We start from the raw sequence: 12,554 nt of genomic DNA, 5'->3' as shown, positions 1-12,554 counted from the left end.
AATCTGGCGGCCTCAGAACAGTGCAGCAACAATTTGAATAGGTAAAGGAGAAGTACACAAGGCATCAGGAGGGCTATGAATGCAAAATCTAAACGCTCTAGGACCTCCTCGCATAGGAGAGAGCCCTTAGCATCGCCTTGAAAAATGAAAATGAGCAGCTTTGTGTCTTTGGCCGAGACCAGAGGAATCAACATTGGAAGATAGGGAGCAACAAGAATTCAACATGTACTGTAAGGAGGTCTCCACACAACTTGCCACATACACACTCTCCCCAGGAACAATCCTCCAAATCCTCTAGATGCACTTCAACGCACTTTGCACATAGAATTTCATCTTTGACATTGATCTCACTGCCCCTCTCCTACCCAACACACTCCCTACCATCCTTCGCCAAAATCCTGACCATTGCCACCCCATTATAGCTATGTCATACTTTTGCCTAGATCTCCCACCTGCCAGCTTATCTCTCCCCTTTGACCTTTAGACTCTTGCTACCCATCCGATTCTTCTAAACTTCTAGGCATGGTGTAGAGTAATCATCATTGAGTCCACTAACTTTCCACATGATGATGACATGATACTACTAGCCAAGCCTGAAGAATTGCCCCCATGGGTCTGCACTCTAGAAATTATGCAAGGTGACATCGACTGGATGAAGACCTATGGCCGTGCTTTAGTGGTCCAAGCTCAAATACATTTAGCAACATATCAATCCATGACCTACCACCCCCTTGGCATCATTATTTTGTTTAACAGTGTGCTAGAAGCTCTCCAGGACTCACAAGGATCCCTGGTTAGCAATTTTAACCCCATCCATGTAGCATATCCCGAGGTTGTCACCGAGGAGGATGGGCAGCAAGCCATCTTAGTTTTCAACACCATTGCCCCATCCACAAATATTCCTAACCCCGATCCCACAAAATCTCACACACCCTCCTCATCTCCCATCAATTCCATCCCACCTCCACTTACCTACATAAACCAACTTGAGTACTCCTCCCATGCCTCCAACACTAACACCCACAACACGAGACCTCCCAATCCATGTCATTCAATGCTCCTATTAACCTCCTAGACAAAGACCTTAATATCTTGCTCAGTTGTCCAATCAAGTTGACATGCAGATAGGCAGTTTTGACGGCAAGGCATGCGGACGAGGAACCCATGCCAAATGTTGATGATGATGTTCCTCCAACTCCTCTCTCATCCTTGCCAAAAGATATACAATGCTGTCCCAACCTTTAGTTTTTCCAAGAGCTTCCATCTAGTGCGCTAATGCATCATTGGAAGGCATAGCTCAAAGGCTCCCACCTACACTTGTATGAAATAATGGAAGTTCGGCCCCTCACCACTTTCATCACCCAGTCATTCAATAATTGGAGGCAGCAGGTCACAGCCCCAAATGCACATATGGTGGCTATACCCTAGCCCCTAACATGCCATTCCCACTTAATAGCACAGAGGCAAGACTCCAACCCCACTGGCACATCCCTTTTTTGAAGAAGGAACAATCTTGGTGCTATTATCGTAGCACACCCCTTGAGCGGCGAATCCATCCCCTCTATATGCCCATGGAACGATGATGGACCTAGGCCTAGTTCACAAAGCTACAAAAGAAGGATCTAAAGATTATATACAATGTCCCTAAGTACAACTTCCCCAAGGAGATGATTCAAGAAGGATTTTGCTTCTGCCTTTAGTCATTGAATGATACCTATGGCTTGACCCCGTGGTGGTAGCACGACACACTTCAATCGCCTTATCCTCCTAATACTCTGAGATCTTCCCGCCCATAGTTTTCCAATTGATGACAAACTTCACAATCTCAACAACCAGATGTCTTTAACCCCTACATCGGCCCCTCCCAATTCCTAGACTTGTGCCTATACCTTCACGTCCGAAATCTACGTGGCCATCACATTAGAATGTTTGAGGACATGCATGCCACCCACTTCTGGAAGTATCGATCTTATTTCACAAGGATCACCGCACAATAGCTAGAACACAATGTGATACTCTAGCTAGTCCTCTCTACTCACTTATTGTAGCATGACTGATCCAAGGATTGCTCAGCAAACAAGAAGGGGAGCATCTTAACTAGCAATTGAGCATGTTGATGGATCTTGCCCACCCAAACCCTAAGGGTTTTGAGCCATGTTCAAAGTAGTCACCGGGATTGCCTAAATCAGGAAGGATAACACAAAAGCCATTTGGATCTCGTATATGGATAGCACAAGAGCCATTTGGAGACAAAGGGAAGATTGAGAGAATCACCATATGCCTTGGTGCCATATGGGCCCAAGTGGTGGTAACAAAAGAAAGAGAGAGAGAGTGTGTGTGTGTGGTATAAGGCATAGGGTTGGCTCTCCCTTCAAAAGTGACATGTATAAAAGACCAAGTAGTTGACTTTAGTCTTCATTGTGTAGTTGCAACAATTGGAATATAATCTCTCATTCTCTTAACCATGAGTATGGTTGCTTGCTTTCTTGGTGTGTTGCCTTGTGATTGCCACTCATCCCCTTGCACTTCCCCTCTTCTCTCCCATGCCCTCCCCTCTCTTCTCTTCCCTTCTTCCCCATCATCCTCTCATGGAATTACTTGTACACATTTTGGGAGGCACTTGCATGACACAAGTGTAGTTGCATCTCAGGACTCCCAAAAGGAGTAGCTCAAGAGTGGAGACAAGAATAACATGTTTATAAACTAATAAGCATCCTAGGCAAAGGGTCAATGTTTGCTTAGGTGTAGCCATTTTTTGGTGAGGTTCAGCGCATCTTTTGCATATGGGTATCTTGCTTGACCCATAACTTATGCATTGCTCAACGAAATTCGATAAACTTTGTCTTCAAGTTGTAGTACACATTCCAATCTTGAACATGAGGTCAAAGACACATGGAATAACGATTCTAAATGAGACTATTAAAGCATTGCAAGTGCTATGTTGCATGTAAAGCATGCATCTTGAAGAGTATAGGATATAACAATTTATTCAAAAACATCAAAATTGTGTTCTACACATACATGCAACTAAGTAATCATTCAAAGTTACACTACGTGAGCTTCTCCTCAACCAAAGGACTCACCTAATTAAGAACCTTAGATGTGGTTTAAGAGACCTTCAATGTTGTGTTAAAATTATGCACACCCATTCAAGGGCATGCTCCATATGACTTTTTCATGTTTTGTTGAAAACCAAAACCAATTGAAAAAATGGAAGCCACAACTAGTGGCACTAGTGCATGCTGGTCATAAAACATTGATAATTGGTGATATTGGTATCTAGATTCACCCTAGGATGGAAGAATTGGACACTGTACAATTTGTGCATGTGCAAATATCTTTTAATAAATCCAATATAATTTTGTATTGGTTATTTTTCCATGTAATTCCTTGCTATATGGCTCATAAGCATGTCAAAGGTCATTGCATTTCATAATATATAGCATCAAACCTGATAGTGTGCTCTTTGGCCTATTTGTATTTTGAAGTAATTTGGGCTACATTGTACTTGCTTCAGGGTAACCTATATATCCAATTTTGCTAACATGTATCACGGGGCAGGGAGGGAACCACGACAGCTAAAAACTTTGTGCACTTTCAAAAGCATTCACCTCCTGCCCTACAAATCTTTTAAGATTAACCTCTTGCCACCCTACAAAGTACATTCTCCTCCTACTGCCCTACAACTTGCCTCGTGCAGAGTCAGCTCAACATGAACTCATTCTTTTGGCTTGGGATTATCTTCTTTACTTGGGTAAGTAATTTTCTACTCTTTGCTTGCCTCACAAGCTAGCTAGTCTTTGTCCTGCTGGCGATTCACTGATTGTCTCCATGGTTTTGTCCTCCTGCAATAACACACATCGTGGGAATCTTGGAGTGATGCTGTCAGAGTTGATGTAGCTTCATACATGATGCTTTGTTCTTCCATGTGTCTTAACTCTTTATGTGTGGATGCCATGCTTTGTGTTATGGTCACCTCATGCACTTGTGCTTTTGGGATGTTTTTTGCATTCATGCATTGCTTTAACATTTGTTACAAAGGTCTTACCATGAGCTTTGTTTTGCTTCAATGGCAGGTGGTGTGCACATCATATGGGGCTTTTCAAACAACCACCTGATTAAAACGAGAAAACTTTCTTGTTTTTGCAGTGCGTTCATCATAGGGGATCATGAAAATTGTGAGAACATTGCAATTGTGAAGACATGGATCAAGTTTAAGTTTTCCCTCTACCTTCAGATTGGAAAATCAAGGTTGTCTATTGCACCTAACTTTAATATTGTGTGTGTTTTGATTCAAGATGTAGCAGTAAAAGTCTTCAGAAACCAAGAATATTCAACTGAACTTCTAGAGGACTTTCGAAAAGAGGTGTTCTATGAGGAATAATGTGTGGTTCTAACATGTTGACCTTCCTTGGATAAGTTGCGTGATGGGCCTTGAACATGGGTGAACAAGTTGAAGTGTTAATAAACCTTATTTTTATGTCTTTATTAAGTAGCAATCATGCAACGACTTCGGCATCCGAATGTACTTTTGTTTATGGGGGCGGCCCTAGCATTTGTCTATAGTCACAGAATTTTTGCCAAGGTGCATCTTGTGTGGTGTATTTGAATCTTAGTGGTGTTGCTTGTGAGTGCCTTTTTTTTGAGTCAGGAATGGAGTCATGGAAAAGATAATCATGATGGGTGTTTTAGTGAAATGACATGCATAATGAAACAATCGTGGCTAGTTTTACAGGGGTAGTCTTTTCCGCTTGATGCATGGAAATACACAAAGGATGGATTGGAGACGGCGTTTATCTATGGTTCTAGATGTTGTAAGGAACTTTTCATACAAACTTTTTTGGTAGTGTTATAGCTAGGCTTTGTCCGATTTTGTTGGACAGTCAATTCACAGTTTATTTAGCAAGCCTGCTTAAATTTTGTTCTGTTCATCTATTTTTATCTTGCAAGCAAGGGGGAATGAACTACCTTCACCATCGCAACCCCCCAATAATACATCAGGATTTGAAGTCCTCCAATCTCCTCGTGGATAAGAACTGGACTGTAAAGGTTGGTTTTGATGTTTCCATGTAGTGGGTGAAAGTAGTATGAGTGTGAAAATCCATGCTATAATTGCACGTGGTTTATGGGATGATAATTTTGGTGGGGAGTGAATTATTGAGAGAACCTAAACGTTGGTGGTGTGGGGGAGAAGGGCTGTGATAATGTTGGTTGGGCACGTGTGCCAAAAATTTAGGAGTAAGTTTTATATATATTATTTAACACGTAAAGAAAGTTTGTATTTTCTTTTGCCTATATAAGAGGAAATTGGAGAACATAGAGAGATCTTAAAAACGCTAATAACGTTAGCTAGAAGAAGAAGAAGAGAGAGAAAGAGAGGGAGAGAGAGAGAGAGAGAGAGAGAGAGAGAGAGAGAGAGAGAGGGGTGCCATTTAAAAATAGTGATCATGGGAGGAGGCAAACCAAATCAATCAAACGATAAGGTCACAAACCACTATAACAGCTTCAAAGATGAAGATTCCAATCATAAGAAGTAGGAAGGAAGAAATGATCCCAAAACTTGTGAGATGGCGGGCATACAATATAGTATGGACAGAATAAAATCTTTAGAAAGGAGCTAACCCGTTGAACTTGGAGTCAATGCTTTTGGTCGTTCTTGCTTGTATTTCTTTCTTGGCTTTTGGAAGGAATTTAACATGTACATTTTTGTCTAAAAGAAACACCTTTCTGTGATCGTGTAGTGAGACTTGAGATAGGACTTTACACTTATGAGCTACGAAGAAGGTACATTGAAGACGAAAATCATTGATACATCTTGCTTAATCATATCTTATGAGAATCTTGTCCCATTCGTGTTTAATGCTAGACGATTGCTAATTAACATCACTACTCTCTATGCTAGAAAACTAGCACTGCCTACTACAACGCCGGGAGAATGAGATTCTTATCATTTATGTTATTCATATGCAACTCTACAGCTTAAATCTTGGAGATAGGCACTGTAACTATAGACGGTGCCTGCTTGGGTACGCTTATTGTGAGAATGCCAGCTTCCAGGATAGCTTCGGGTTCGTGTGGAAGAGTGGTATCTGGCAGCTGAATCTGGCAAAGGAAGGCCCCCCGAAACCTCTCGATGGTATGCCACCTCCCTGGCGTTACCTCTAAATCGTCATTGTGCTTGGCTACTATTTGCAGAATCTGTCCTGGCAGAATTTGGACTGCAACATCAGCAGTCGCGAAACCTGCAATTCAGCTAGCACTGCCGAAGTTAAAGCGGAACGTCAAGTCGTCTAAATGGAAGTTACAATGTCCAAACCATTCTCGACCCATTAGAGCAGCATTACACATTTCAAGCCCGCGGTACGTAAGCATGATGAATCCAATAAAGAAATGCAAGGTCGTGACGATAACGAGAAATACGTCAAGTGACGAGATCACACCTGGTAGATTGACCTTGAGAATGTAGGCATCGATGGCTTCAACCACATCGACTTCGACGTCGTCAAACCCAGAAGCTGGGAACGGAAAGCCATTGACAGGGGTGAAGATAAACGGAAGAAATATATCCATGGCTGAGAAGAAGAGATCAATGCGCGAAATGACTCGGGGCTGCTTGTGTGCTAAATGAAGACATAAGAAATTGCCACTCTTTTAAAGAAGCTGAGCAAAGAGCACCTAAGCTTGCATGCAAGCTACTCAATAAACTAGTCATGTCAGTGAGAACCCAGGGTTTTGGAGCCATTTTTACTCCATCTCTATGTGCTCCCTATTAAGCAAGCCCAATTGTCAAGGAATAAAGGCCACAATAAAGGTAGTCCCTTTACCTAAAAGAGATTATGTGATTCTACGGATGGACACTTGGGAGGGCACCAATCACTTTGATTGGCCCCCCCTCCAAGTCATGGATAGAAAAACATTTTCCTTAACACATACACAATTGTACCTTCAAGTTGGTTACTTGATTACTTTTTCTTGGGGGATTCATTACTAGGATTTTTCATTAAAATGTTCATTACTTAAAGCTTTAAAAGGTTTACATTGAAATCTTTCAAGTTTTAAGCAAAATAATCACTAAAATGCCCTAAAATTTGTAGGTTTTAAAACCTTCTATTTTCAAATTTGAATGTTCACTTCTAAAATTTAACATTTATTTGACATTAAACCTTGGTTGTTCATGCAGGCCTCCTTTTTCAAAAGAAAATCAATCTTGGGTATAGCTTGTCATTGGCCCTAAAGTCCTAGATAATCATTTAGTATACATGTAACAAGATAAATTTCATTCAATGGGCTTGCCCTAGTGTACTATGAATTATTTTAATTGATGTTTGGAATGGTAATGTTAATGAGAGAGTAGTTTGACTAGTATATGAAGTTTGTACCACTGAAGTTGATGTTGTTGAAATTGTTTGTTCAAATGTGGTTAATGAATCGTTGTTGGTTCTTTAATGTTCATTGATGCATGTTGTACTATGACATGAGTTGGTGTACTTGAAGGATTTTTTGAAAGTTTGTGTTGTAGTTTATGTTAAAGTCTCCCAAAATGAATTGCTTGTTTTAGGTGGCAATAAAGACACCAAATGTTGCAATACATGGAGCAAGAATGATGTTTTTGTCTTTGGTGGTTCGTAGACATTTGTTATGGCTATTTCATGTGCGGAGTTTGTTTTGAAGAGAGTGAGCAATCATTGAGACCTTTGATAAAGCAATATCATTTTTGTTAAATTTCGATGTTATGCTTGTAATATATTGCAATTCCCAATCCTTCATTTGATGGATGTTTTGGAATGCTAGCAATGAAGTGGATCCATTGTGTGTTGGATGCAACATCGGGCTGTGATCCGGATTTGCCTTTAGACTTATTGCCGGACTATTAATCGAATTAGGCTTTTGACTTTTTGGATTGGTTCATTCTTGCAACAGAGGACCTATGGCCTTACTAAAGATGCGAAAGACACATTAAAGTTAGGACAGGCAATACATCATAATAGGTATGTTGTATGGAATTATAGTTGGATACATTAGTAGTTCGTTTAATTCTAAGGATAGGAAAAGTTTTATACACATATGTGTCTTGATTTCACACGTTGGATTGAAGGAAGAGGATGTTGAAGTAAAGGAATTTACACAAGAGAGAGGGAAGCTTCGAATAGCCATTCTTCATTATAGGATGCCCCTTCTTCCTTACAAGATGCTTACACCCTCTACTCACATTCTCAACTTCTTTAAAGTATGTTCACACCCATTCTTACAAGCCTAATCCATATACATACATCCATATGTATATCATCTATACATCAACAAGCTCCCCCTGCTCAACATGAGCTTGCACATCATAAAAGCCTAGAGTTTCTTTGGAATACTCAAACTTATCTTTACCTAGTGCCTTGGTAAAGATATCAGTCACTTGCTTATTGGTCTTCACGTTGACCAAATCTATTTCACCAGTAATCACTTTCTCTCATATGAAGTGATAGTGGACTTCTATATGCTTGGTTCTTGCATGATACACTGGATTATTTGCTAGCATGATGTTGCACACATTATCACAAAAGATTACAACACTACCATCAAAGCATATCCCCAAATCATTAAACAATGAAAGGATCTGACTACAGATCTGGCAAATAGCTAGGAGATGGCAAACGAATCAATAGTTTAGAAGAAGGGGAGACTAGCCAAAATAAGGACAAAGAAAGCCTCTCGATCGAATTACTTCATGCCTTGAAGCAAGTGTCTATAAAGATAACATTAGATCAACTGTTGAGTTTGTCTCCCATGTTCCGTGAGAATTTATTTAAGCAACTCCAACTTGGGGGGGTCACTACATATAAACCCTCTATATCACATGCATTCAAGGCCTATATTTAAAGTCCCTTATCTGTAAAAGATTTCATGAATAAAATGTACCCCTTTTCTATACAAATCTGTAAATTTTTTCCAAAACTATTTTAAATAGTCCCTTATGTATATTTATTTTTGTAAATTTTAGAAATAAAAAAAATCCTTCTGTTGAACTCACGTGATAGGGTTACATATGATGAGTGACCCCCCCGAGGACTCCAACAAGAAAAACAAGAGCAAAAGAAACCAATATTTTTATGTCAATTAGATTATCATGCATCATTAGAAGAACCACCAATGTTGCAAGTAGAACCCCCGGGGGATTCGCATGGGGGAACTTATGATATCACATGAGTGTACAATAGGGGGTTTTTTTGAAATGAGGAATAAGCTTATACATTAGGGGTGGGGGCCCTTTTTATTTTTTCCCAATATTGAATTTAAGTTAGGGGGCCCATGCCATATTTAAGAGGGGGGGACATAGTATAGGCTACCTTGGGTAACTAGTCCGAACAAGTTTGGTTTTGTGTATGGTTTTAAATAGTGACAAGGAAAGTAGTCTAAATTTTCTTATTGTGTAATCTAAATTCTTGAGAAAGAATGCAGATTTAAGGAAAGGGGGGGACATAATAGAATTTTGGTGGTATCTTATAAGCTTAAATAGGGGTGTTTTATCATCCTACGTGGACCTTAAATAGGGGATTTTCTTGAAGTTCATGCATGCAGGTGACGTCCCCCTTTAATGAAGAGTGAATCCCCTGGGGTAGAACCATATGATGTGGATTATAAAGTCCCGGCAATCAAAATGCACTGTAATAGTCAAGAAATACAAGGAACATTGCTATATGGGGGCGCGGGTGTGAATATCCTCCTGCACAGTATCTATCGAAAGATGGGTTTAGTGGAGATGGATGAAGCACCTTTTCAGGTCAAAATGGTTGATCAAATCCAAGTCAATCACTAGGTATTGTTTGACATCAGCAGATTGTAATTCAAGCAAATGGAAAAGGGTGATTTCTCCTATCTGATGTTATGGGGAAGGCCATGGTTTGAAACAGCCAAGGTCAAATAGCATTGGGGTGCCTCTAAGATCGTAGTCCAAAGTGGGAAAAAGAAACTCCACCTGGACATGGTCCCGAAGGTGGTACTAGAAAAGGAAAATATACCATTGATTATGCAGTGCATCAATATGCAGTCAAAGATGGACTATGACAAGGAGCAATAATTTTTTGATGAAAATCCATCCATTGTTTCACTCTTTGAGGTGGATGTTGGCCATATAGCGTAGCAACATGTAAAAGTGGTGGCAACCTATCAAGTAATGTTAGTAGAGCCAGTGGAAGTCCGGCAAAGATCCAGAAAAAACCCAGCATTCGAAGAGGATCTAGAGAAGACTTTGTCCAGCCAAAATGGGGTGAAGATGTCATTCATAAAGCAATAGAAGCCTATGAGGAGATGTAGAAAACAATAAGGGTAAAAGAAGATGAGTTGAAAGAGTTGAATCTAGGCATGATAGAAAAGCCACAGACAGTAAAATTAAGTGTGCCCATGGAAGGTACTTTCAAAACAAAACTGTTGCAATTACTAATGGAATTTAAAAATATTTTCTCTTGGGAATGCACTGACATTAAGGGCATAGATCCGAGACTGTGTGCTAACTGCATTAATTTGAAAAAGTATGTTGTTTCGGTAGTGTAGTAGAGATACCGAACTATGCAAAGTTGGTTAAACAAGAAATTGATAAATTGCTCAGAGTAGGTTTTATATACCTAGTGGATAAAGTGACATGGCTTTCTCCTATATTCATAGTTCCCAAGAAAAATGGCAAATTTGTGGGTCTATGTGGACTACAAAAATTTGAATGTAGCCACTATAACCAACCCTTTCCCTCTGCCTTTTTGTGACACAATGTTGGATGCATTAGCAGGCCAAGAGGTGTATAGTTTCCTAGATGGATTTAGTGGGTATAATCAGATTCATCTGGTTGAAGAAGATAAGGACAAAACAACACTTGTCAAAGAATGAGGAGTATTTGCAAGCAGTGTCATATATTTTAAATTAAAAAATGCTCCACCCACATTTCAAGGATGGATGCAGATAATTTTTGCACCATGCCTCACTACTTTCATGAGAGTATTTTTAGATGACTTAAGTGTGTTTGGCAAAAAATATGAAAACAACAAACATCTTTGACTCTTTTGCAAAACATCGGTAATCTCGATTGAGCCTGAATCCGATGAAATGCGCATTCGAAGTCTACCAGGGTGTTTTACTTGGACACATCATTTCAGACAAAGGAATGGCCATTGATCCAAGGAAGGTCGCTACAATCAAAGAGGCTAAAGCACATAAAAATGCCAAAGAAGTCATGAGACTCATTGGGCAAGTAAAATGGCACAATAGATTTCTCATGTATTTGTCCTATGTTTGCCAATCATTATCAAGATTGGTTAAGCCCAATGAACAGTTTATTTGGAGACGAGCAACAAAAAGCAAAAAATGTTGGTAGTAGCACATATTCTTATCCCACCATATTGGACCCAAGAAATTTTAGGTCCACTAGACATCGCCATTGGGGTGGTATTAATGCAAACCTTGAGAAAAGGGTGGTTCCAACTAGTGTACTATGCCAGCCGTACCTTGTCACCAACCAAATGGAACTGTTCAGTTACTAAAAGGGTAGGCTTGGGCATGATATATGCCTTGCAAAACTTTTGACACTATCTTTTGGCTAATGTAGTGGTCTTCCACGTTGAGCACTAGGCACTACTGTATTTGGTCAACAAGCCACAACCATCTGAAAGGGTATCAAGGTGGATCTTATTCTTACAAGAATTCAATTGCTGAATAGTGCACACTTCGGGAAGATAGCAGCTTATTGCATATTACCTAAGCAGATTGGATGCTAGAGAACACCCAGGACAAGGAATTTCGGATGACCTCCTAGATGCAACTTTGCTCCAAGTGGAAGCTATTTGTGGAACAATTGGTATGACACAATGTTGCAGTTTCTATAACAAATGGAGTGTTTCTTGAAAGTTTGACAAGGGATCAGAAGTGTAGAATGGCTTCTCGATAGTAGACCATTTATGATTATTGTAGGAGCATTGTATAAAAGAGGAATTGATCAAATACTACAAGAGGAATTAATCAGATACTACAATGATGTGTCCCAAACATGCAATTTTCTAGGAAGCCCATCAAGGGACATCGGGTTGTTATTTTGCAGGTGATGTGATAGTGAAAAATATTTTTTAAGCTAGATTGTGGTGGACAATAGTAATTAAGGATTCATACAAATTTCGGACAATGTGCCTTTAAGGGAGAACAACCAGTGAGCATACTATCCAATGCACATTAATACATGACAATACTCAAACCACTGACTAGGTAGACTCTTCGTACAGCATATCTGTAGGGTTATCATCTGTATGAACCTTGACAAGCTCTATGTGCTTGTCCTCAAGTACCTCCCTGATGAAATGGTACCTGACCTCAAGATTCCGTGCTAGCTGAATAGCACTCATGGAATCACTATGCAATGTCGGTACACTTGTATGAATCCCATCTCCCACTAGCCAATCAAGCCATATAGCGTCCTTGCAACCCTCTGTGGCTGCAACATACTCAGCCTCTATGGTAGACAAAGCAACGCAATTCTGTGCACGAGACATCCACGACACTGCACCACCTGCAAAGGTGAACACATAACC

At 40.0% G+C, this 12,554-nt stretch overlaps 1 protein-coding gene across 1 annotated transcript; it reads right to left on the bottom strand.

Annotated features, from left to right (window-relative positions):
- Window positions 1-5,658: 5,658 nt before the first annotated feature.
- Window positions 5,659-6,603, bottom strand: LOC147884790 (17.4 kDa class I heat shock protein-like). The gene is made up of 2 exons (XM_087398048.1): window positions 6,441-6,603; window positions 5,659-6,242 (listed from the first exon to the last, which is right to left on the bottom strand). The coding sequence occupies exons 1-2, from the start codon at window positions 6,568-6,570 to the stop codon at window positions 5,980-5,982; spliced, it is 393 nt and encodes a 130-aa protein (XP_087254174.1). The 5' UTR covers window positions 6,571-6,603; the 3' UTR covers window positions 5,659-5,979.
- Between the last annotated feature and the right edge of the window lie 5,951 nt (window positions 6,604-12,554).

The sequence above is a fragment of the Dipteris shenzhenensis genome, chromosome 26 (genome assembly GCF_047967505.1).
Source record: "Dipteris shenzhenensis isolate YYH24624 ecotype China chromosome 26, Dip_SZ_1.0, whole genome shotgun sequence".
Classification (NCBI taxonomy): Eukaryota; Viridiplantae; Streptophyta; class Polypodiopsida; order Gleicheniales; family Dipteridaceae; genus Dipteris; species Dipteris shenzhenensis.
The sequence above is the reverse complement of the archived record's forward strand: the minus strand, read 5'-3'. Positions and strand labels throughout refer to the sequence as shown.